Here is a 24101-nt window from a genome sequence, read left to right on the forward strand (position 1 = left end):
ACCCAGCCATTAGGGGTATGATGGGATTACTCACTTGCAGGATTTGTGGGTACATGGCCTGAAGACAGCAGAGATGGGGTGTGCATAGCAGATAGGACACAGATCCTCTTCGCTGGTAGGCTGCAGAGGCAAATTAGAAGTGGTCAAAATGGAGGAAGCACCAGGGTATCAGCTCTGTGCATGCCATGGCAAGCAGCTTGAGCCATTCTCATCATGAGTGCTGGTGATCCTGTTCCTTTCTTGCCCCAGTTTCTTGGCCATGGCCATACAGACCTGTACCCAGCATACCTCCCTGGAAGTGGTCATTGGGCATGGGCAGATCTAGGATTTTGAAACAGACAGTACAGATGGTGTGGCACATCATTATCAGGGACCCAGGTTTTCCATTTGCCACAGAAACATGGATTTTCTCATCTAAAGAATTTCCCCATGAGTTTCCCCCTTGCAGGCTGGCAGAGCTCCAGTCTGCAGGAGGCTGCTTGGGTCTGGTGAGGGGGGAGTATGTGACAGCCAGGCAGAGGTGGAGAGCAGCTCCAGCAGGTCCTTCCAGGTAAGGTGGGAGGGCAGAACCAGGGGTAAGAGGGGCACTGTGAGGGCTGTGGCTTGGGAGTGATGGGCAAAGGCACTGGCGTATCAGGTCTGCTCAGCGCCACAAAGCAGCAGGCGGGACAGCTGCAGCTGGACCCATGCATTCTGATAAACGAAGGGGCAGGGGAAGCTCTGATTTTCTGTGATTAAAAAACCAAAATCAAACACCAAAATGTAGAAGTATTTAGAATTAATTTTATGATAATGATTTGAGGCACTGGTAGGCTTCCAAATTGCTTTAAAATTGTAAATATATCAATAAAACATTGTGTTCAGCTGAAACCTATACACATATAGTGCTGTTTCATTTTAATCACAGAAAAACACAGATTTGGATGTTTTTTAAATTAGAATTTGGGATTTTTATCAGAATTTGCGATATTTAAACAAAGAAAACCAGGATCCCTGATCATCACATATAACACAACGCATTTTTATCCAGTTGAAGAGAAACTACAAGCCTTACTAATATGCTAGGGGGTTAACACTATATTTTTCAATTTAAATTTAAAGCAAAAACAAATATAACTACTGGAATATGCAGTGATTTGTTAGATTATATATGCAGATTAGAAAAGTCAAGAGTCAAAAGATAGTGTGTCATCAGTCATTCTGGTTAAATGCATGTCTATTATTCAGATTCATTAAATAAAATCTAACCTTGAACATCTTGACAGTGCCTCCAATACTTCACTGAGTTATTTCTACACCAGAGCTAACATTACCACATGTAAATTAAGGTTTTTAGCTAAAGCCAAAAACAGTCTGTAGGGATGTGAAATAGCAGAGACATTACCAGGAACTGCTAAGAGAGCGCAAAACTGCAGAAGAAAGGATAGTTTGAATAGTGGAACTTCAAGACCATTAAAAAGGATAAAGGGTCATTAATACCCGTGGAGTGGAGAAAAAATAACAGGAATCCAGGAGAGGATAATGAGCCATGAATCACAGAATCAGAAGTAGACCCAAGGAACCAGAAACCATCCCTTGCCTGGTTTGGATCGGGAGGATCCTGCCTCATCACATACAATCCATAATTTAGTCTCTACAAAAGACCACCATCAATGCTGACACAACACAGACCTAAAACCCTAACCCAGTGAGTGGTTCCCAAACTGGGTGATGACCCTGAATGGGGGGGTTGCAGAAACAACAGATGGGGCCACGAGAAATAAAATCACTTTAATCCAGGTGTGGGCAAAATATGGCCTGCAGGCCTGATCCAGCCCATCAGGCCATTTCATCTGGCCTGGAAGGCACCCACCAGCTAATTGTACCCTCCCAACCTACATGCTTTGCTTCCGACCTCAGGTGCAGAAGGGCCCAGCCCAGCCAGCATGCACATTTTGGGCAGGGCTGCAGCTGCTGCGGGACCTGCTCAGCTTCCCTGGCATCCCGCTCGCTCCGGGCACCAGGTAAGAAAGTGGCGGGGGCAGGCAGAGGGGAAGGTGCAGCTGGCCAGGGGCAGGGAGCATGGGGTTGGTGGCAGTGCGAAGCCTGTGCCCAGGGGAGCAGCAGGGCAGCAGAGTTCAGGTGAGCAGGATATGGATGTGAGGGAGGGCGAGGAGGCGTGGGGACCCCTCACACACTCTCCCCCCATGGAACACAGCCACCATTGTCAGCAGCAGCAGGCACTTGCGGCCTGCACAGGCACTGCTGCCTTGCAGTGTGTGGCTCCAGCTAGTGCCACACATGGCAAGGAGTACAGCCAGGCCTGCCTGTCTCATTGCACGGGGCTCCTCGCAGTGCACTTGCAGCTCCTGGCACTTGTACACCACCGGGGGAAGCCCCACACAATGAAACCAGCTTCCCCCACCCCTTGTTATGCTATGCTATGTCCCTGGAATCTGCAGCAAGTGGAAGGGAGCCCAACCCCTTGCTTCCCAGTGGAATCCCAGGACTTGTATGGCAGGGGGCAGGGAAGGCAGCCGGCAACATTGCACAGGGCTTCCCCCAGTGGTAAGCAAGTGCTGGGAGCTGCCTGTGCACCACAGGGAGCCCTGCATGATAGAGGTGGGCTGGCCTGGCTGCGGTCCTTGCCACCATGTGCGGCACTGGGTGGAGCTGTGTGCTGCCAGGTGGCAGTGCCTGCGCAGGCCATGAGCACCTGCTGCCTGCTGCTGTGGCTGACAACAGGGGCTGTGTGCTATGTGTGGGGGGTTCCTCCCAGCCTCCCCTTTCCTCACATCCCACAAACCCCACACATGTACACCCTGCTCCCACAACCCCCCTGCCCTATCTGTGCCACTATGGCAGCCAAGGTGAGGCACAGCAACAACAGCAGCATGGAGTTGTGCCCCGTACTGCTGTCAGGAGGACAGGGGGCATCTCACCTTGGCGAACATGGCACAGCAGGGCAGGGAGCCCCATGCCCGCAGTGGTTGGCCTGCATTTCCTCCCCCTGCTCACAGCCTCCTCTTCGGTTGTGCCTCCCTCTGGGGGCAGGACAGCTGGCCTCTGCGCTCCGCTCCAGCCACAGCAGCTGCTGCCTCCCACAGGTTGCAGCCTGGGCTCACGTGCTACTGGGGCGTGGCAGGGGGCTGCGGGCCCTGGCCCTGGGGCACCTGGGGAGGTGGGGGATGCGAGATAGGAGTGAGGAGCCACGCTGACAAAATGGAGTCATGCAGGTCTCTCTCTAAGTTATGCGGTGTGCATGGCTATGCAGACAAACTCATGCCACGCAGCCAGGCAAGCCTGCATGGTTGCGTGTACCACGCTGCCAAGTAATCCTGCGTGGCTGTGCACACAGCGCAGCTTAAGAGAGAACACGGGTCGTGCTGTGGAAATGGGATCGTAAATGTGGTCATGCTGAGGAAAAGTTTGGGAAGCACTGCCCTAACCTGCAACAGATAAAGAAGTGGAATCAGGGCAGCCAACATCCTGCTTCTATATAATGTTGTCAATACACGCAGTCAAGTGACTCAACACTGCCAGGATAGAAATGTCACTGCCTCTCCCAGGCACTTGGTTTTAAAGTTTGGTGGAGCAGGAATGCACAAGCTCATCCCCCTTGATCTGCCCATCTGCAAGCAGGGAGCAGAAGCAGAGCACAAACCCAGACCACTGCTTTGGGTAGTTTCCTCCTCCAACCCTGTTAAGCCAGTGTAGCAGCAGGACAACAGGTTTTCAATCAGATTCTGTGTCCAGATCCAGGTGGATGGCACCAACCAACTCCAGAGAACCTAAATTGCTACAGATCTCAGTTGCTCCTTACAGTCTGGTCTTGGGCCAAGGTGTGCCTGGTGCAGGACTGGGGTTATTTGCATAGCCAAGGCATGTCCCTCACTTTCCCAGTACCACCCATACGTCCCAACAGGCCACTTACCCTGATCCCCACCACTGTGTGCACAGTAATCCTGGTTTATAGCTGCCTAGCAGAGCAGTTGGTGCATCTAGCATTCTATACAGTGATGTGCCTCAGCCCATAGCAGCGTACTGGCAACACTGCTAGCCAGGCTGCACAACATGCCAAAACAAACATGGCAGGTGGAGCCAGCATGAGACAGCAAATAGTGACTCCTCCCTCAGCAAGCTATAGGGAAGACACTTTCTCCTCCAGAACAGGTGCTGGTTGTCAGGTTAGCGCTGGTCTCTATGATAGACACTGGAATATCCAAGTGCTAGCTGAATAACAAGGCAAGGAGCATGCTCCTGGCTGAAGGACTCACCAATATGGCAGCAGCTGCCTGCTTGGACTCTTCATTTAGGTGGTTCAGCATCTGATCCACCTTGGCCAGTTCCTCTGGGCTGATGTAGTCTGTGTCTGTAGAAAGAAGAGCATGTGGTGAGGGAGTAAGCTGTGACAGTCCACTGAGGGCCCGAGTACTAAGGCTGGCCTTAAGGACAGATGAGATGGCCTTTGCAAAAGACACAGCATCAGATCAGGGTCATACACTGGGTGGGACAGCAGCTGAAGGTGCAGTGGGAATGCAAGACTATGCAGAGATGTTGACCAGGAGCCATTAAACTATAAACATGTTCGCTTGATAGCAGTAACCAAGGAGCATTCCTGCCAAGCTGCCCTGTGAAGCATGGCCCCAACACAGAATCCACCCGGTGAGCCAAGGTTCCAGCTTTCAGGTCTTCTAGCGTTAAAAGCAGAGAGAAGCAGACAAGGACAAGCACTCGGTAGGCTGCTCTCCTCTTCTACACAAGAGCCACAGCAGGGGCTCAGAAAACGTAACTGAGATAAGGTGCAATCATGGTATTGGCCACATAGATTACCAGCAGGGAGGCCCAGGACTGAGGGGGTTGTTGTGAAGGCAAAACAGCAGGGGGAGCAAGGAGACAGATGAGCTAGCTAGAGGAGAGGTCTTACTCCAACAGGATCAGGTGGGAAGCAGAAGGCCATAGTGTGGAGGAACAAGGCACTTCCTATCTGGAAGGCAGGCTGTCATAGGGATGGGGCCCCCAGAATGTGTAGGGTTGTGTAACCACAGCTGGATGGAGGAGCTCAGCACCTTGAGGGACCTTAGCCTTCATTAGCCTATGAGGGGATCAAGCCCAACGTGGTGCTTGCAGTACAGATCAAGGACCAGAGGGGCAAAGAGAATATCCCTTAAGCTTGTGTTCAGGACTCCTCTATCAGCCCCAGAAGCCAACTGTACCATAGAGGAGCACAGCCCAAGGCCTGGCTCAGCCTGCCACAGCGTTTCCCCACTGCCTGGGATGGGGGGGAGCTCTCAGGCAATGCAGGGAATGGTATGCTGACTGGGATGGAGCTGTGTGTTCGAACACTGAAACAGGGCTCAAAGCACAGGCACAAGCCAAACACTGAAGATTGGAGCTAGCCCCTGGACACTTGTCTGCACTTTGAATACCAGAGGACTTTATAGCTGTTTGCAACTTTGTCTCCAGCCACTAAACCCACCTCAGTGACACAATGACCTGCAGCTGCTGGGCAGAGCCCAGGTGTACACCCCTGCAAGGAGCAGACATACCTTCTACAGTGCCTAGGACCTTCCAGATGCCAGCATCAGGAAGCTGCTCAAGTAGGCCTTCCTGGAGCTCCAGCCAGAAGGCTGCTGGCACATACCATACCAGTTGAGCATTGTCTCCTACAGCACAAGCCAGGACTTCAGGCAATATGGAGACATGGAACAACTCCACTGTCACCTCTTTCTTCCAGCACAGACTGAAGACTGGAGGGATTACAATGCAGGCCAGCTGGTAAAGCCCTTTTACTTCTCTCCATTTTTCCCAGGTACTTTCAAGTGTGAAAAGTTCAAGCCATGGTTTGCCAGCACGGTTAGCACCAGGCCCTGGGCATACCCACTGCTGGTGCCTTTAGGGCAAGCTCTGTCCATCTGTCTGCCAAGGGCCTGAGAGAGAAGATCCAGGCTGACTGGATAAAAATAAGAGTGGTTTTCTGCAAGTCCACTGCACAATCATGCCTCCCACTTTTCTCTGTCCCTTTAGTTCAGACTGTTGCAGCTTGTGCCCCTGGGTCACCATGGAAATGGCCACAACTGGCTGTTTTTAAGGACAGTTTCTGTGACACTAAGTACAGCTCATTCCCAGCCTCAGCTCTGCTGTCCTCTCCTTGAGGCTGATGAAGGGCAAGCCCAGCTCTGTAGTGCTGCAGTTATATTTAGACACATTTACTTCCTCTATGAGGGACAACCTCCATTTTGGCTACAGGCCAGAACATATGGGTGAGCAGCTCCTGATAGCACCCATCCCCCCACCATGCTGCAGGTAAGGGAGTGACTCAGATTTCAGTTGAGGATTTAATGGGCTGCTATGGGACTTTGTCCCTGTCAAACCTGTATGTCTTTGAAAACAAATGGAGGCTGCAAAATCCAGCTATAAAAAGCCACCCATTACAAATATCTTGTCTTAGAGGGGGCAAAGCCAGGCCAAGAGCTGGCCCAGCCCCACCCTGCAGCTGGTGCGACAAGGCCTTGTCTCTACACAGGCCCCTCCAGGTACATATTGCACATAGTGCTGCCTTGCCTCCCCCTCAGCCTTCCCCCCTCTCCTACCCCCAGCAAAGGAGCTGCTTGCACCCAAGCAGATCTGAGCCTAAGCAGCCAGCATGGCAGCTACCAGTAGTGCCAGATCCTAGGCCAGTCTCTTGGGACTCTGCTGCATCAGCCTGGTAGACCCTCTTGGCCATGGATACTATAGCCCCCTGTTCTGGGAAAGGAGCCTGCTGTGAGCAAAAGGGCAGTGAAGGGGCCCAAGACACATCTCTGCTCTGTTCTTAAATGCCTCATAGACAAGCCAGGTCCCCAAGATATGCATCTCCAAAGCAGGGAAATGGACATTCCCAGAAAGGTAAGACAAGGAGAGATTTGGGCAGGGCTGCAGCCTTGCCAGTGGACCACTCCTGTCCTCCCCACAGAGGAAGCTGGAGTTAACCTGGTCAAAAAACACCAACAGTGCAGCCCCACTGGTCCTCTGCCTTCTCCTTGCTTTGCCCAGCTCTCACTGGCATATGTCATGGATACTTACAGTTGTGCAGGGAGAAATGTCTCTTGTCTGCTGAGGATGGCGCAGCTGCCAGTATTGATGGCTCTGCATGGCCAAGCAAGTATTGGATGGAGCGCAGCTGGAAGCAGGGGTCTGCCAGAAGCACGGCCGTCGCCCGCTCAGCCCTGTAAAGAGACGTGCACATTAGTCAGACTCCACATTTCCCCTGGACAAGGTCAATCCTCCACTATCTCTAGTGTTGTTAGTGCCAGATATTCCCATGCAAACAGTACAGAGCCGCACCAAGTTTTGGGGCTGCAGGCAGGGCTGGGGATAACCTCCAGTGCCAAGTCAATTCAGAACAGGTAAACCAGGACAGTGTTTTAGCTGTGCAGGGAATTATGGGAGAACAATGGCCCACCCTAGTAATGTGGCCAGTGCTCCCAGGAACCCAAACACAGCCCTGGAGCACCTGAGCCACTGCTTTCTGTGAAGGGCAAGCAGATTCCAGGAGCCACACTTCTCAGTCATGGAGCCTGCCCATGTGTCTCTGCTGGGCCCTGGAATGAACTTGTGTGCTACGGATAAATGGATTCATGTTTTCTCTCCTCTCGCCTTCAAAGTCGTCACTGCCACTCCATCTCAAAGCCACTGTAGAGGAGGCAGCTATCTGGGAGAGTCAAAAGAAAGTGGCTCTGGCAAGTCCTTCTGCAGGATCCTGCCTTTACAAGCAGGGATCATCAATTTGTACAGTCATTTCCACTTGGTCCCTTACCTGGGTGGCCTGAAAGAGTACAGCAGCATCAGAAACAGACAAAAATCAATTTCTGAACTAAAGCAGTCTCCTTTGGGAGGGAGTCATAGGATAACTTCTTTCTGCTATAGAGATGGCTCAGCAGTCCCTGAGCTGGCTCCACCCCAGCAAATGGGAACATAGGCAAGCCACCTCCCCAGCAGTGCCTAGGGACTGGTAGCAGGGCTGGACAGATGACGGTATGGCATGGGCTGCACAAAGTTAAGCCAGCTCTTACTGACATGGTCCACTCAGCAATATACTGCTGGCCCTGGCACAAGACACACATGAACCTTGGGTGGGACAGCCCATAATGCACTGAGTCAGCAATACATGCCTTGCAATCACATTCAGTGCTGGCCCAGAATGGCTGTATTGCCCCCACTGCCCTCAGCCCTTTGCAGTCCATTCTAAGGCCAGCTCTTGCTAAGTGGCCATTTCTATGTGGCAACATTACTAGATATTGCTCCTATCCAAAGAGCCAGTTCAAGCTCTGTAGTTCAGCAGAGACTAGGTGTGTCTGCAGTGGGAGACGAGGAGGGCAGCCAAGATCACTAGAATTATAAACACCTTCCTGTTCTATCCTCCTGGCTCTGGATGAAGGAGGTGAGGGGAATGATGGTGATCTCCAAAGGGTGCAAAGGCAAGGCTCTGTGGCAAGTCCCAGTACAGCAGCTCTGTAACAGTTCAAGGTCACACACTCAGGAGACCTGATCCATCTTCCCACACTAGCCTCTGGGCTGCAAAGCCTTCCACAAAGTTGCAGTATGGAGGCCTTTCCTCCTCCACTCCTGCTGTCTGACCCTGAGCCAAGATTACACAGCAGAGCTTGTCTCACAACAGCTACAACCCTGGCTTGGGCTCTCCTGGAGCGACAGCAAACACGGGTCGCTGTTGCACAACCCAGAAGATGCTGGGCCAGTTAAACACATTGCTGGCTGTATTTTAATCCTTAAGTCTTACTTTGGAGAGCACCTTCCTTCCCATCCATGCAAGCAGGGCTAAACCCTAGATGAGGCCAAAAGAGCAGCAGTAGATTTGCAGCTGCACTTGGCACAAGTAGTGCTAGGCATCACACTGAATCCACTACATGTAGTGCCTCTGGCCGCAATCCTGAGAAACAAGCTGCTGGAAAGGTACATGCAAGGGCTCTGCATTTCCACTGCCTGTCCTAACTAGAGTCCCAAATGTAAGCATACAAGGGCGCTACTAAGGCTTTATTAGCACATCCCCTGGGTCTAGCCCAGCCAGAGGTGGACTGGGAGGCCTATGGCAGGCAGGAGGAAGGAGCCAAAACACAGGTATGTCTCTTGGATGTAAATGCACACACTTAAAACCAAATACTACTACCCCTCTACATTCATGCTAGCACAGAATGCCAAGGGCAGTTAGCCTGAACCAGACCAGAGCTACAGCAGTATTGGGACACCCCTTTCAAATGTCAGAGCACTAACACAAAGCTCAGTGGTGTTACAGGGTCACTGCTCAGCTCACAGGCTCCGTGCGAGTCCAGATTACACATGCTCAGTTTAAAGGCTAGGAGACTGAAGCCTTCCCTCTCCTCTTAGGCTGGGAGCTTTCCACCCTGTGAACCCAGCTCCAACTACTTAAATGTTTCCTAGGTTTTGGCTCAGCACAATAGCCCCCTGCAAGAGGGGACGAGGCCTACAGGAGTCTGGGGGCATCTCAAGATCCTGCTCAGAACCCTGGACACAGACAAGCTCCTGTTGCTAGTCCCTGCTGGCCTGGCACTTCCCTGAGCATCTGTCTCCTTGCAGGTAGGTCAGTCGTCAAACTACCTCCAAAAGGGTGCAACATTTCTTGCTCTCCCCCAACATGCCTAGAGATGCTGGGGAGTCAGCTCTGGCCAGGTCCCTCTGGCACCTGACAGCAAGAAGAGCATGGCTGTCTGAACAGACCTGTGTGGTAAATTCTTGCCCACTGTGGTTCAACTCAAGAGGATAAGGGAAGTGATGTCCATTGTGACAGGAGGGACACCACCCAGGACAGCTCGCATCATAAGAGTGGCTGCAGGATTACTGTGCATGGAACACAGGAGACCAGCCCATTCAGTGAGAAGTCAGCCAAGATGCTGCAAAGGCTACTGCCTGCCTCTGACAGGAACAAACCCATGCTTCCTGCCTCCAAAAGCAGCTTTTGCCCACTGGACTGCTCCCATCACCACCTTCCCTTCCCCTCCCTCAGTTGTTTCTTTCATGCCAAGATTCAGATTTGTAGTCTAGCCTTCTGCCCTGTCCCAAGGACTGCTGCATCTTCCTTGGGCTGAGAACCTATGTTAACCTTTCCTCTGGACCTGGTGTCCCTCCATCTTAGTAACATGGAGCAGGATTTCCTTAGATCCATGGACCTAGGAAAGGAAGACCTCTGGCCCCACACCTGCCTGTGCAGCTCAACCATCACCTGCGAAAGCACGGTCTGAACAGAAGCCAGCCAGGAGACTCTTCAGCTTCCCAGGAATGGAAGTCCTGTCTCAGTGTCCTCCCTTCATGACAAAGGGGATCTGTCTCATGCACTTAAAAACATCATGTCCCTGTATCAATCCACAGGCTGGACTGGGCTTTCAACCATGTCCAAAAAGCCCTCTGGGCATGAACAGCAGAGCCCACTGCCAGTGCCACATCTATCCCCTGGTCTTTTGATGACAGGAGAGCCACCACTCGGAGACAAGGTGACACAGGATGCACATGTCTGCCAGTAGTGGGAGGACCACTTGCAGTTCTGCTTTCTTCCCTGCGAGTACTGTCATGCAGATACGGGCTCAGCTCCAACGCCCAGGGGGCCTTGCAGACTGGAAGACTCAGATGGGGAAGAGCTGTGCCAGTTGCGTGACGGGGTCCCCAGAAATGAGGCTTATCAGGAACTGGGATGGGGGAGGGGTTTATCAGGCCAGGTCTTCATCCCTCTGGCAGAACTAGTAAGTATGGGACCAGAGTCTCCTCAAGATAAACTGCTCTACAGAGCTTCATTCACTGCACAGCACTCCATGTCATGGAGCCAAATGTAAAGGCTGCCCTCTCACTGGGGAGCAGACAGTTAACAGTCATCTGTACACAGCAGCTACAGCAGCAAAAATTAGACATTTGCTGCCTTAATGGAAACCAATTACCCAGCTCTGATTTCCACTTCCCTTCAATAAAGTAGCCCAATCTTTTGGCTAATGGCACCGCTGCACATCCTCCACTGCATTGCCATCCCTGCCCCAGCCCCAGCTAACACCCCATATGCATGGCTGGTGACCAGCACCAGCAGGAAATCCATGCGTGTTCCACAGAGGCTGAATACCATATGCTCCTCTGGTCAAAACCCAAACAACCCTGCCCTGAGTGTCCCACTGTTCCTTTTGCTTTCCTACCAGAGACTGGAGCTGCCCCTTGGGCTAGCAGCATGGTCACAGTGCTGACTTGGCAGCATAACCTGAGGGAGCCCTGATGGCTGAAGCACACAGGGGTGGTAGACAAGTCCTCCCGCCAATTCCAAATGCGGGAAACTGCAGTACAGGAAGTGAGACCCACAGTGACTGACCAGAGTGGGATGCAAGCTCAAGAAATTAAAATGCCCCAGCCAAGTTGATGTGCCAAATGTGAGCCCTGAACAACAAGCCCCTCTTGTCATTGCCTTACCCCTAGATAAAACTGAAAGCAGAAAGGCTAGAAGGAAAGCACCCTGGATGGAGGCAGATGGATCAATGTAGCTGATGGGAAGAGAACAGGCGGTTGATCAGATGAACAAGTCACCAGCCTTCTACCCAGTTCAAAGGAACAAAGCCCTCGGGGCGGCTGGAAAGCAGCTTCTGTAGGATTTGCATGTGGCTCTGGAGTGCCCCAATAGCACTGCAGGAGAGACACACTGCCATGAACGAGGACAGTCTCATCTGTTCCCTTGCTCTGGCATCCATGTGGAATGGTAAAGAGGGAAATCCAGCTTCACAGACATAAGCCCTGGGCCAATAACTTTTCCTGCCCTGGTATGGCATTCCCTGGCACTGGCAGCATAGAAAGGACTGTCCAAAGCTGCCTGTGAACAATCAAGGGCATGAAGAGCTGAATCCCACGCACCACATTGAGACTATGTTGGTGCTAGACACCAAAGGAAATACACACACCTCAGCTCTACCTGGCTCCTATGTTTCCCAAGAGAGGGCAACTAAGGCTAAAGAACTAACTACAGACCCAATGTCCCCCATAGGTTATATCCAACTTGGGGAAGTCACTGTAAAACTCTGAAATGGAGAGGATGCCTTCCCCTCTCAGGGCAACAGCCAAGCCATGGACCTGGCACCAGGACCTCTGGGTCCACGTTCACAGTCTTGCAGCTGTCATGCTGTGGAGCTTTGGGCAAATTCTTCCCCCATCTTAGCCACCTTGTACTCTCCCAAGCATTTTAGACTATGAAGTTTCTAGGGCAGAGAATCCTGGGGGCAAGGTCTGACACAAAGGCTGATACGTACCAAGCATTATTCACCAGGAAAGGCTGCAATTGGATTCTAACCACAGGGCCCAAGGGGAAGCAGCAGGATTGCCCTAAGCCTTCTTTCTGCTTTCACCTTGGAAATGTGGTGAAACAGAATGCTGCAATTACTGTGAAGGCTCAGAAGCCAAGTCCCCCATGCATGGCTATGTGGGGTCACTCTGCCCACTAGTGGCACAACCACAAAACAACATGCCATTCAGAAATTTCCTCTCTAGGGTCCTTCAGCAGTACACCACTCCCTGCTCCACGGACCAATCAGATTGCTCCTGGCCCACAAAGCTCCACCTTCAGTGCTCACAGGCAGCTTGTAAATAGAGGCAGGAGGAAAGGGGAAGTGTTTGCACACAAGCGCACTGGGAGATGAGACATGGGTGAAGGAATGGGTCCGTTTGCTGCACTCTGGAAATGACACTGCAAAGGCAAAACCTTCCCTTTGGCCATCGCTGACCCTCTCTCACTTCTCTGTGCTTAGACTACAGAGTACTAGAGTTGGGCTACTACCTGGAGCTTCCTCTGGGACTGATGCATTGGAATGGTACTGTCGTAGTCATGAGCTGAGCACTTTGTGGGCTACAAGTACACCCAGCACTCAGAAGCAGGAGCCAGATGCTATCTTCAGAGAGCAGGAGCACAGTCTTCAAACTACTGTCTGGATCTCACTTCAGAGAAACAGACATGCCAGAACTACACTGATGCCAGACACCAGAATGCGTCTGCCACTCTGCACACTATTGCCAGGAGTCACAGGAACAACTGGATCTCAGGTACAGTACAGTACTGCTTAAGTCACTGAAAAGATAGACAGAGCTGTTTTTCTTTTAACTCTTTCCAAACCTCAGACCCTCTGCTAGGATTTGTTTCCTGCCTGATTATCCTGAACTAACTTACAGATTCTGCTTGGCATGCAGCAGCTTCTGAAAATGCCTTGCTACTAGCAGTGGGTACTTGGCACCTAGCAGGGAGTGATGCTGAGCGATCAGTCCTTCTAATACTGAATAGAAAGACTGCTTTTGCCCTTCTCTTAGCTCAGTGATAGCCAAACTCCGAAGTACCGGATGCATAGGGAGGTTCCTTCTCTCACACAATGACTACACGGTATTCTCTCTGGAAACATCTAGGAAAGCTGCTGATGGTCTTAGAACTGTGTGTTCAAGGCATCATGATAAATATTTCACCCCCACCCCCTAGATGCCCCAGTGTCTGCATCTGCACCTCCGATCTCTTGAGCTGTACTAGGCAGAATCTCCAGCAGGTACCTCTAATGCTGCCTCCCACAGCAACCACCTTGGATCTCAGCCACAATGTCCTCTTCCAGCTTCATGATCACTGGCTGGCTTCCCTGCCACGGCTCCAGGCCCTCCGCATCAGTCACAACCAGATTAAAGACCTTTTTCCAAAGACCTTCCACAATGCCACTTACTTGAGACACCTGGACATATCCTCCAATTACTTGCATGCTGTGGAGAGATATTACTTTGATGTGTTGGTAAACCTGGAAGAGCTTCTAATTTATGACAACTGGATCATACAGGTAGATGAAAAAGCCTTTGCCAGGCTAAGCAGCTTGCAGAAGCTCTACTTGAGCTGGAACAACTTAACCAAGTTCCCCTTTCAATCCATGCAAGGATTCAGTCACCCCAAACTCAGGACACTGGACCTCTCCTCCAATAATCTGAGCAGCATTCCCATTGATGAGATTATGGCCTTGCCTGTGTCCATTAAAAATGGCTTGTATCTCCACAACAACCCAGTGAAGTGCGACTGTGCACTCTATCAGATGTTCCAGCAATGGAAGCAGCGAGGCTTCAGCTCCGTGCAGGACTTCCTCGAGGAGCATACATGCAGGGCCTTTGACAATGTGGCCCGGTCCTTAGTCAGATTCCTCAAGTACAACATAATTTTTGAGAACTGTTCCTTGAGAAAAGGATATCTTGGTGCACCAGAGGTGAATCTCAGAGTGCTCGTGGAAAAGCCCCTGCTGATGGACTGTAACACAAGTGTGCATGACCCCTCTGCCACCTACATGTGGATCTCACCTCACCATGAACCCATCACACACCCTGGGAACAGTAATCGTACCCTTGAAGTTTACCACAATGGAAGTTTAAAGATCACAGCAGCCAAGCCATGGCATTCTGGGGTGTATATATGCATAGCTATAAGCAAGTACTACAACCTCAACAAAACCCATGAGGTCAATGTAACAGTTCACTACCCTAAGCTGGATGGGGAATCCTTCAATACAGGCCTCACAACCCTCCTGGGGTGTGTAGTCAGCCTGGTGCTAGTTTTCATGTACCTGTACCTCACTCCATGCTGCTGCTTCAGATGCTGCAAAAGGTCTGCTACCCTGAGTCCTCCCCAGGAATGCAGTGCCCAGTCCTCGATTCTGAGCACCACACCACCAGCCACAGAGGGACCCAGCCGCAAGATCAGCACCCACAAGCACGTGGTGTTCCTAGAGCCCATCAAGGAGGTTCAAAATGGCAAGATCCAGCTGGCAGTCAGCGAGGATTTCCCAGATACCAAGAACCCCAAAATCCTGCAGCTCAAGTCAGACTCTGAATCCATTGGTTCTATCTTCTCGGACACCCCCATCATGTCATAGGAAGGGACCTACTGGATTTGATGCCGCTGCCCACCGATTTGACAGGCAAGCAGCCACTTCACAGGTAGAGTGCAGTGGCTCCCCCAACACTTCTGATTGGCTGAGGGTTCCTAATGGCCCTGCCCCTTGCCACTGCTGGGCTGTGAGGGCTATCCATCATACAACTCTATCCCCCCACCCCCTTGCTGCTGATTGGTGGAGGGGGCAGGGCCACATAACAGGCAGCCTTCACAGCCAATCACTGGGGAGGGGTGGGGGGGGGACAGTGGCAGCCATCATGCTAGCAGCCCTTTGATGGGCAGTCCCCCCTCCCCTTACTTTTCGTAAATATTCTTTATTTTTCCCCCTGCAGATTTCGCATGCATTGCCCACCTCCATGGGCAATGCCAGATTTTGCAAAATCTGCAAAATCTATGGTATCGTGATTTCAGTATGTCCCTAGTCATAGGTGGTAGGAGGCCTGGAAGCAGAGATGGGGGGCAGTTTTGCAGGATATGGAAATCTGGGGCATCAGTAGTGGTCCCCACTACAAGCAGAAGGGGCACGGTGTAGTGGTGGGGTCTGCCACCCAAAAGAGCCCAGCTTTCTTCAGTTATTATCCAAGGATGGACTGTGGTGTATTTTCAATCTCCAGCTACATCTAAGAATCACCACATTCTTAAACAGAAGGCCAATGGTGATCTGAGATCTGCTCAATCTGTGACTGCAGTCTAATGGCCCATGCCTCAAATCACTGTTTGAACTGAACCAAGTCATTTTCAGTACAGATCTAGCTTTTATTTGATTAAATGCATTTTGAAGAATCTCAGCTGACTGCAGCCTGTTCTGTGACAGACACACATGACAGTAAAAAGTATCCTGTGCTCCACTAAATTTCTGGCAATGGAACAGAGATAATTTCTTCCAGTGGCCATTAATATGTCGAGAGAAACCAGTCAGGGAACTCCTGCCTTTTCTGGCTAGCACTGAAACTGACTTTCAGGAGGTTAACATGCCAGGTAGCTAGTAGCCCTATAAATTTACTGCTACAGAGAACTGCAGCAATGACATTAACTAGCCAACTCTTCCACCTGATTCAACCCTAATCCTCCTCCTTTTCCCTGCACAGCCTGTTTTTCCCTCTAATATTGGGCATAGAAAAACATGAAAGAACCATCTATTCTTGGCTGACCCCGGGACTTACTGGACTACACACTGCTGGAAAAGCACTCTCCTCGAGAAAGACAAACCTGCCCTTTGCATGTGCACGGACAGTAGGATAAGTGCCAGAAACTATCCTCTAGATCCTAGTGCTTAAAATATGTTAACAAACAGCTTTAATTACAAAGCCATGCATGTCATTCATTTGGCCCAGCCCACTGGGCTTCTTTCCTAGATACATTTGTCCCCAGCAGTAGGTATCCACACTGCTGTGCTAAAATTCTGCTACCTCTGGACAGCACAAACGATGTTGGCTTGTTACCTGGGAGGGCAGGGGGAGGGAGTGAGAGAGCTGTGAGAGCAGCAAGATCCATTCCCAACAGCTGAAGTGATGCAGTCTTGTGCATGGGAAGCTAGGGCTCCTGTGGAGAGTAAGGATGATTCTCTCCTGGGCGTATGGTGATGATGTCTACTGTGAATAAATTAGCTCACTGTTATCCCCTTTAAGCAGGTATACACACGTTTAGATAAGTAATGCCTCCCATCTGTGTGTTTGTAAGGGGGATGTCATTAGACAAAGTCATTTGGCTAGGTAAACAATACCTTATTTTCTCCTCCAATACACACAAGTAGCCTGCAAGTAGTATATTTCAGGAATGTATTCGATAGCTGTGCATAGCACAACAATTATGACCCAAACTCACATTGCTGAGAGTTTCCCCAAGCAACTGAGGACCATCAGTTCCTAAGTGTGCCATCTCTCTTGCCTGCTTCTCCTTGAGAAGGGCAGATCTGCTGCTAGAGCACACTGGGGAGCTGGCTCTTTCAGCAGTAATCTAATAAGTGTACTGATAATTGTGACTAATCCATTCCCATCCGCCATGAATTCTCTTGTTACCTTTGGATTAAAAAAATATTTTCTTTTCTAAACTCAAGTTTGTCTGTGTGTTTCTCTGCCCTTGTATGGGACATAGGGCAGTGCCTGTCCAGTCTGTTCTCAAATGCTATTTTCAAGAAACCCTCTCCCCTCCCTCCTCTCTGCTGCCCTATGGAACAGGAATACATTGGAGGAACTTTATGTTTGTGTTGACCCCAGCACAGGTGGGGTCACCGACTCCTTGCAACCACCTCAGTATTTGGCTCAATGTCTACATTAAGGTCACAATGAAAGAGGAGTACTTCAGTGACTGGGATTGAAATTTGCAAAGCTAGAACTATTAGACACTTAGCATCCTGTAAGAGCACCATGTTAGGACATATAACCAGCAGGACAGAGCTCCAAAGTAGTAGGATGAGGGGCAGGAAAACAATACAAGAGGGTTGATCCAGAGTAGGAAGCAGTCTTTTCCTAATTAAGGTCTGCAGAGCACTGTTCAGATGCTACATGTAATGGCACAGGATACCAAGCTGTCTGCGAAGCTGAATGCCCCTGCCAAGAGACTCCATAGTCAGGCACAGTTTGCAAAAGAGCAGAGGCCTCCCAGCAAACTCTGGCATGTGCCCTACAGCAGTGGTTTCCAACCTTTTTAAGTAGATCACCTTTGGCATTTAAAAGCAACCCAAGATCTACCGTGTGCCGCTGCCAACCCCTGCCCAGCAGGTAAGTCAGTGGGGAGGGAAGGAGGAGGCAGATCAAGGCAGAGGGAGAAAAATATTATTTGGGGGCACGCCTCCCCAGCAGGTTAGTTCCACCCAGCTGGGGCCCTACTCAACTTACCCCTGCTCCTGTCTCTGTGGCACTGTCCCACACCACGGGGCCTTGATCTAGCCCCTGCCCCTTCCCTCCCCCACGGACTGACCTGCTGGGCTGGGCTGGGGTGCATGCATGCATGCATGCACGCGGGCACTCAGCCCCCCACCCCAGTCTCAGATCGACTCCAAGAGGCTCTGATATCTACCGCAAAAGGCTCTGAGATCTCACGGTGGATCGAGATCCACTGGTTGGTAACCACTGCTCTACAGCATTACATGAAGGGCAGCTTGATTCTAATGTGGAGACAGAGCCAATGTAGCAGACGAGTGAGGTGGCTCTGGCTGAAGCTCCTGTCAGCACTTGCAAGACCCTGGGAACGGAAGGGTATTTAGAACTAACAGGAGGGATGAGGAGAGACTGGAGATGCAATGTCCTGCTCTGCATGGTGGACAACATGGACTCTGGCAAACAGTGGGAACACACACTTCTTCCTACTCCAGCAATCCTTCTTCGGGCCACTGACAGACATGGGAAAAACCCCCAAAACAGCATTTTACTTTCAGCTTAGTGTGCTCCTGCACTGAGCGCAGCACATGCCTAGAAGAGGAACCGCCTCAGTTTGACTCAGCTCTCCCAGCATCTGTGTAGATTGTGTGCTTCAGCAGGGCTTTTTGGTGCTTCTATCTAATGGCCGATTCAATTGGCTATTAGATAAAATGCCAAAAAGCTGATGAAGCGCGTGATCTATATAGACACTGGAGAGTTGGGTCAAACTGAAGCGGTTCCTCTTCCGGTAAAGCACATTCCCATGCCAAATCTGTCAGTGGCCTCGGTCTCCAGCAATCTGCCTTCAGCCTCGGAAGAATCCAACATGCATACCTTGCTCCTCTTCTCCAGTCCTGCACACATGCCATGTCAACGTCAAACATTTTTTTGCTCATCAACTTGCTCACCCAGTGGTTGGAGATCACCCACCAAGCAGAGGATGCCCTCTGTGTTAGCACTTGGGTCCAGCTAACCAGTATCTCAATCACTGGGCTTAGTATCATTCTGGAAGCCTTTGACCCTGCCAATTGCTAACCTGGGGGTGGCTGAAATTGTATTAATAGAGAGGTCTGCCATTGGTCCTGCTCCCCTGACTTTTCTCGAAACAAGCACCTGTCAATAAGTCGCAACCCCTGCTAAGTTTTAGACTTCTCTGCAGCGCTCGCACACCTCAGCAGGGTGAAGCACCTGCAGGCAGCTGAACATGCATGGCCTTTCCCAACTAGCCACCCACCAGCACTTACGCTGGTCACATCAGCAGCAGCAATGCCATAAACTATTGGGTAACCACAACACAGCACCACACAGCAGGCTCTCTGTTAGGGGAGAGAGGCACTTCTCCAGCTCAAGAAGAACAGAGTTGAGAGCAGGAAATTCATTTGAGAGGTTCAGAAATGCAACCTTTCTCTGCAGCAAGAAACTGGCTGCACTGGCCAGTAACTACACAATGGGCTCAGGCCAGGAAAGCCACACCTCTAAGCTCTGAGCCACTTTTTTCTGGGCTTGTACTGCCCTGTGCAGAGGCAAATCTTGCTCTATAAGAGAGACAAGAATAGAGTGGGCACACAGGATACAGATTTGCTGTGCTATGTTCAGGAAGTCCAAGAGGGAGTGCAGAGTAACAAAAATGATTATGGGCTTGGGAAGCAAGGCTTATGAGGAAAGGCTGAAAGAGCTAGGGCTATTTAGTCTGATGAAGAGAAGATGGAGGAGGGATTTAAGTCTTTAAATAACTGAAAGGTGATTACAGAGAGGAGGATGATGATAAACTTTTCTCTGTGGCTGTAGGGGACAGGACTAGGAGCGATGGCTTCAAGCTTCAGCAGGGGAAATTTGGATTGGGGGTTAGTAGGAATTTTCTGACTGTGTGTGTGGTCAAACGTTGGAACAGTCTACCTAGAAAAACTGGAATCTCCATCCCTGGAAGTTTTCAAGAGCAGCTGGACAGGCAATTGGCTGGGATGGTTTAGTCAGGGATGACTGCCTTGAAAAGGTGGTTGGGCTTGATGACCCCATAAGGTCCCTTCCAGTCCTAATTTCCCATTACCTTAATATTTACCTGGCAGCAAGGAGGTATGAGTTCCTTTCCCAGTATTTTCTAGCCCCACGTGTACTGGCAACACACACCTAAGGACATACCTATGCGAGATCCCTGATAACAGAGTTGGAGTTGTGGCTATACCATGCTGGCTCCTTGCACAGCATGGTACACTTTAGCAGACCTCAAATGCCAAAGATGCAGAAGTACACAGCCAGACCCACTGCTTACTCCACCATCCAACCAGATAACATCAAAGCAAGCAGGTACCTTTCCAACCTTCTCCCAAGGAGCAACCTCCACAAATCCAACCATTTCACACACAGGTAAGGGTCCTACTACAGTTTGTATGGACATACCCAAGCTAGGTGCAAACAAGCAAACATAGGTCAGGTTCTGCATGGAAATCGGTACTGTATCAGCAAAAAACCCACCTAGAAAACTGGATGACTACTCTGGCAGCCTGCTCATGCCAAGTCTAGGCTGCTATGCATATGTTGCTAGCTATGCCCCAGATAGCCAGCGTGTTTCTTCCTGAGCTGCAAATTGCCAGGGCTTGCAGGGGTAGATAACAGGAGCTGGGGGCAGATGAGCAGACCCTGTCCACCTGCTCACTATCCCCCTCCCCCAAGGAGACAGCACCCCATGGTTGATGTAGCAGTTCACTCCCAGAAAGACACAGACCTCACAGGTAGCAGTTGGAGCTGGTCTTAATACAAAGAAAGGTCACCTTTGTATCAAGGTAGCAAAGAGGAAGATTGAGTTTACCCATCTACCACACCCCAGAGCTTGGCAGGACACAAGGGTTCATCTGTCTAGTCCTGCTACTAGCAAACAACCATAATACCCTTGCTCAGGGGTGGGCAAAATACAGCCCATGGACCAGATCTGGCCCACCAAGGAATTTTGTCTGGCCTGCGGCAGGTCCCTTAGCCCCACTCAGCCCAGTGGGCAGCCCAGGCCATGGCGCATGCTGCCAGTCTCGCCACCCCGGGCAAGCAGCAGGGCTGGGGCAGCACGATGCCCAGACTCACTTCCCAGCAGCAGTGGCTCCTTCTGGCTGCCACTGCTGGACCTAGCCCTGCTGGCCAGGAGTTCTGGCCTGTCTGTTCTGTACCCAGCACTGGGGATGGGACCCATGTGGGGCAAGGTGCAGAGCCAGAAAGATAGGATGGGGCCGCAGGAGGGCAAGGAGTGGTATGGGTGGTTGGGGCTGGGATCACAGGGCAGGATGGTGACAGTGCGGGACCAGGGCCTGGGGCAGAGCCACAATCCATTGCCTGCATGTCTCTGTGACGGGCACTGGTTCTGTGGGCAGGGGCATGCTGGGAGCAGATTGCGGCTCTGCCCTGGTTCCTGGCCACATGCTGTCACTCCCCAAGATCCCAGACCTGGCCTCACCCCCATTCCACTTCTGGATGCAGCTCCCTGCCCGCCTGTGGCCCCACCCCATTTGCCTGGCCACGTACCCTGCCTGAGCAAGTCTCCATGGAGACTCTGGGATCCTAGGGCAGTGACAGCATGGGGCCAGGGCCCAGGGCAGAGCCACGATCCATTCCCCACACGGCGCTGCCCACAGAATTGATGCCCATCGCAGGTGTGTGTGAGGAGCGGACCAGGGCTCTTCCCCAACCCTGGCCCTGCGCTGTCACTGCCCCACAATCCCAGCCCAGGCCCCGCCTACCTATCCCGCTCCCAGATGCAGGTCCCCACCCACAGCCCATCCCAACTATCCAGCCCAGCATGGAGCAGAGCCACTTAGGAAGTTCTGGTGAGCTGTGGGGGCCCCTATCTGTTCACATTAGCAGCCTGCTACCTCTGCCCGATAGGCTTGTCCAAACACACCGCAAACATCTGTCTTTGATGCTAGGGAGAAAACACAAAAGAACCTAGAGACATTTGCTGTGCTGCCAGAGGCTCCCAGTTCTAGCCTTCTCACTAGTAACAGCAACAAGCCCCAGGGCTCTGTTGCAGCAAGAACAATGGCTGAACACAAGCAAGTGGTACAGAGTATCTCAGGAGCAGCCCTGACAACTCATTTCTGCTGCACACAGTGAAGGAGAACTTACAAGCCAGTGCAGGAATTGCACAGAGTAAGGCTCAATTCCCAGACTGGAAGACAGGCATGCATTTCATTGTGCAGGTTCCTTCACACCTAGCTATAGCAATGCAAAGGGCTTCCTGAAAAATACTTCCACATGAAGTTGGGCTAGGCAGAGAGTCCATTTCCCAAAGGGCCCATACACACCTTTCCACCCTAACTGGCAATTAGCCCTTAGGCCAGCACAGCTCTGCATCAAAGTAAGTGGTTCCTAATTGTGGACTGGCACCTGAACAGGCACTGCTGATATCTGATGGTTGACCACGATCACCCTGGGCTACAGCAGTAGTCCATGAAGAGATGCTAGCAACCACCACTGCACAGTACAGAAAGGCTAGGGGACACAGCACTCTAAGGAGGTACACTGCCATCTGCTCTTGGAGTGGAGTTGGCACCCTGTTGTTGTCGCTGGGGTCACAAAGCTGTCCCTTCACTGTACCTCCAGATGCACCCTATTTAAGGGGACAGCTGGTTGTTTCAACGCACCCCTGACTCCAGTCATCCCCGTGCTTTTAGGAGACACTTACAGGACTGCCTTCATGGCTTCAGTTTCCTGCTAGTAACTTATACTTTTAAACATGGAGCATAGCACCCCATCTACTTCAGTAACATAAACTGCCTCTCAGCCCTGCCAGGAGCTGGGGAGAACTGACCTCTTATGCCAGACAGCTACTGAAACAGGGATGTGTGCTGTGACTTGGTCAAGGCCACAGTGAATTTATAGCTGACCCAGAAATAAAACACAGGCTCCAGACTCCTGGGCCAATGCCTTAAATCACAAGCTTCCTGCATGCAGTGCAACAAAAAACAGTGGTAGAAAGCTGGGTGCTTCAGTAGGTGAATGGCTGCACCACATAGGGCTTCCAAACCTAATTAAATAGAGGGAAAACTCCTTAGGCAGGGTCGCTGGAGCCAGAGTACAGATAGCAGCCTTCAGAGCTCGGGCACTCGGGAAATAAGATGCTAGGGGAGAAGCCACAAAAGCTCTGGGAAGCATTCACCTAGAGGTAGCCTCTACTGGACTGCTTCCTCACTGCTCCTTGCTGGGGTTAGCTCCGAACCTGGTACTCTCCCTAATATTTAGAGTGGCTAAACAATAAGCCAGCAACAGACAGCTTGACCCAGGCTCACATCTTACCAGGGCATTGCATGGAGTTTTTGATCTATGAATGGACGGTAAGACGAGAGCTCTCTTCTCAGATTTTTATCAGGCATTCAAGTTAAATTAGCAACAAAGAAGGAACACTGCCTCCCTCTCCCCAGTGGCAAAATCACCCGTCTTGCCACCCCAGTCACCTATGAAGTCAAGCAGGTCAGGCCTTCTCTTCATACAGGAAACAAAGCAGTTTATGATTGCTTCAGTTACACACCCCGCTCCAGGCTATCCATCTGTCCAAGCCCCTCAGTTCACTATTCTGTGTCCTCTTTAGCCTTTCAGACCAGCAGCTGTGCTCAACATAAGGCAACGTGCTGATGGCACAGTGCTGGGTGTGTCTCTAGAGCTGTGGTACTTACCTTTTGACCACACAGGCCAAAAGAGTGATGCAAGGCTGGTCCACAGGCTGGAATGAACCCCACGTTGCCTTCACCCAGCCCTGTGCCACCTTGCATGTTCCTTCCAGTACACAGTGCCATGGCCTGCCAGGCTCCCCATAGATTCCTGGGGACCCCATGGGCCAGATGACAGGACACTAGGGGCTGGATCTGTTGCACAGGCTGGAGGTTGCACACCTCTGATCTAGAGGATTTCTTACCTGTCCCATTTCTAACAGGAGTGGGACTCCTTGCATTAAGCTGCCTCAGGGATCCTGGTCTGCTGGGGAAGGCAACTGTTAGCTGAGGTGAGCACCAACATCATTCTAGTCCAGCTGTAAGCATTATCATCACAAAGCGCCCCCCATGAACCGGATGAGTGGCACAGGGCCAGTCCATAGGCCAGATCCAGTATGGGGCTGGGTACATGGGTTCAGCCTGTGGGTGTGACCCAACATGTCAGCCACATCAGATCTGGTTGCAAAGCAACCCTGCATGTTGGCACAACCCAGCACTTGGGATCACATTATCTGGCTTACAGGGCTCTCCATGGGCTGGATGACATGGCCCTGTGGGCTAGATCTGGCCCAGAGGCTGGATGTTAAGCACCACTGGCCTAGGAGGAAAAACCACAGAGGGACACACTAGCCCCAGTTA

General features: G+C 51.3%; 2 protein-coding genes across 8 annotated transcripts in view; one reads left to right on the forward strand and one right to left on the reverse strand.

Annotated features, from left to right (window-relative positions):
- RNF123 (ring finger protein 123) overlaps positions 1 to 24101 on the reverse strand; it is a 126885-nt gene that overhangs the window by 1459 nt on the left and 101325 nt on the right. For all 5 annotated transcript variants that reach the window (XM_090023037.1, XM_090023034.1, XM_090023036.1 and 2 more), the window contains 3 exons: positions 7045 to 7187; positions 4257 to 4351; positions 35 to 120 (listed from right to left, as the gene is read on the reverse strand). In XM_090023037.1, coding sequence (XP_089879163.1) covers positions 35 to 120; positions 4257 to 4351; positions 7045 to 7187 — 324 coding nt within the window. The remainder of the gene's footprint in view (positions 1 to 34; positions 121 to 4256; positions 4352 to 7044; positions 7188 to 24101) is intronic.
- On the forward strand, positions 112 to 16956 carry AMIGO3 (adhesion molecule with Ig like domain 3). 3 transcript variants are annotated; one of them, XM_090023040.1, is made up of 3 exons: positions 112 to 2003; positions 9418 to 9573; positions 12759 to 16933. In XM_090023040.1, the coding sequence occupies exon 3, from the start codon at positions 13371 to 13373 to the stop codon at positions 14892 to 14894; it is 1524 nt and encodes a 507-aa protein (XP_089879166.1). In that variant the 5' UTR covers positions 112 to 2003; positions 9418 to 9573; positions 12759 to 13370; the 3' UTR covers positions 14895 to 16933. The 3 variants fall into 3 exon arrangements, with proteins under 3 accessions (XP_089879166.1, XP_089879167.1, XP_089879168.1); XM_090023041.1 differs by lacking the exon at positions 112 to 2003 and adding an exon at positions 4359 to 5757 and having other exon boundaries at positions 12759 to 16956; XM_090023042.1 differs by lacking the exons at positions 112 to 2003; positions 9418 to 9573 and having other exon boundaries at positions 9587 to 13050; positions 13475 to 16956.

The sequence above is a fragment of the Crocodylus siamensis genome, chromosome 11, assembly GCF_052110815.1.
Source record: "Crocodylus siamensis isolate JL-2025a chromosome 11, ASM5211081v1, whole genome shotgun sequence".
NCBI classification, from domain to species: Eukaryota; Metazoa; Chordata; order Crocodylia; family Crocodylidae; genus Crocodylus; species Crocodylus siamensis.

What these genes read in the sequence shown, in the direction of transcription:
- AMIGO3 (XM_090023040.1), top strand. Translation starts at nt 13,371, where the DNA reads ATGACTACACGGTATTCTCTCTGGAAACATCTAGGAAAGCTGCTGATG.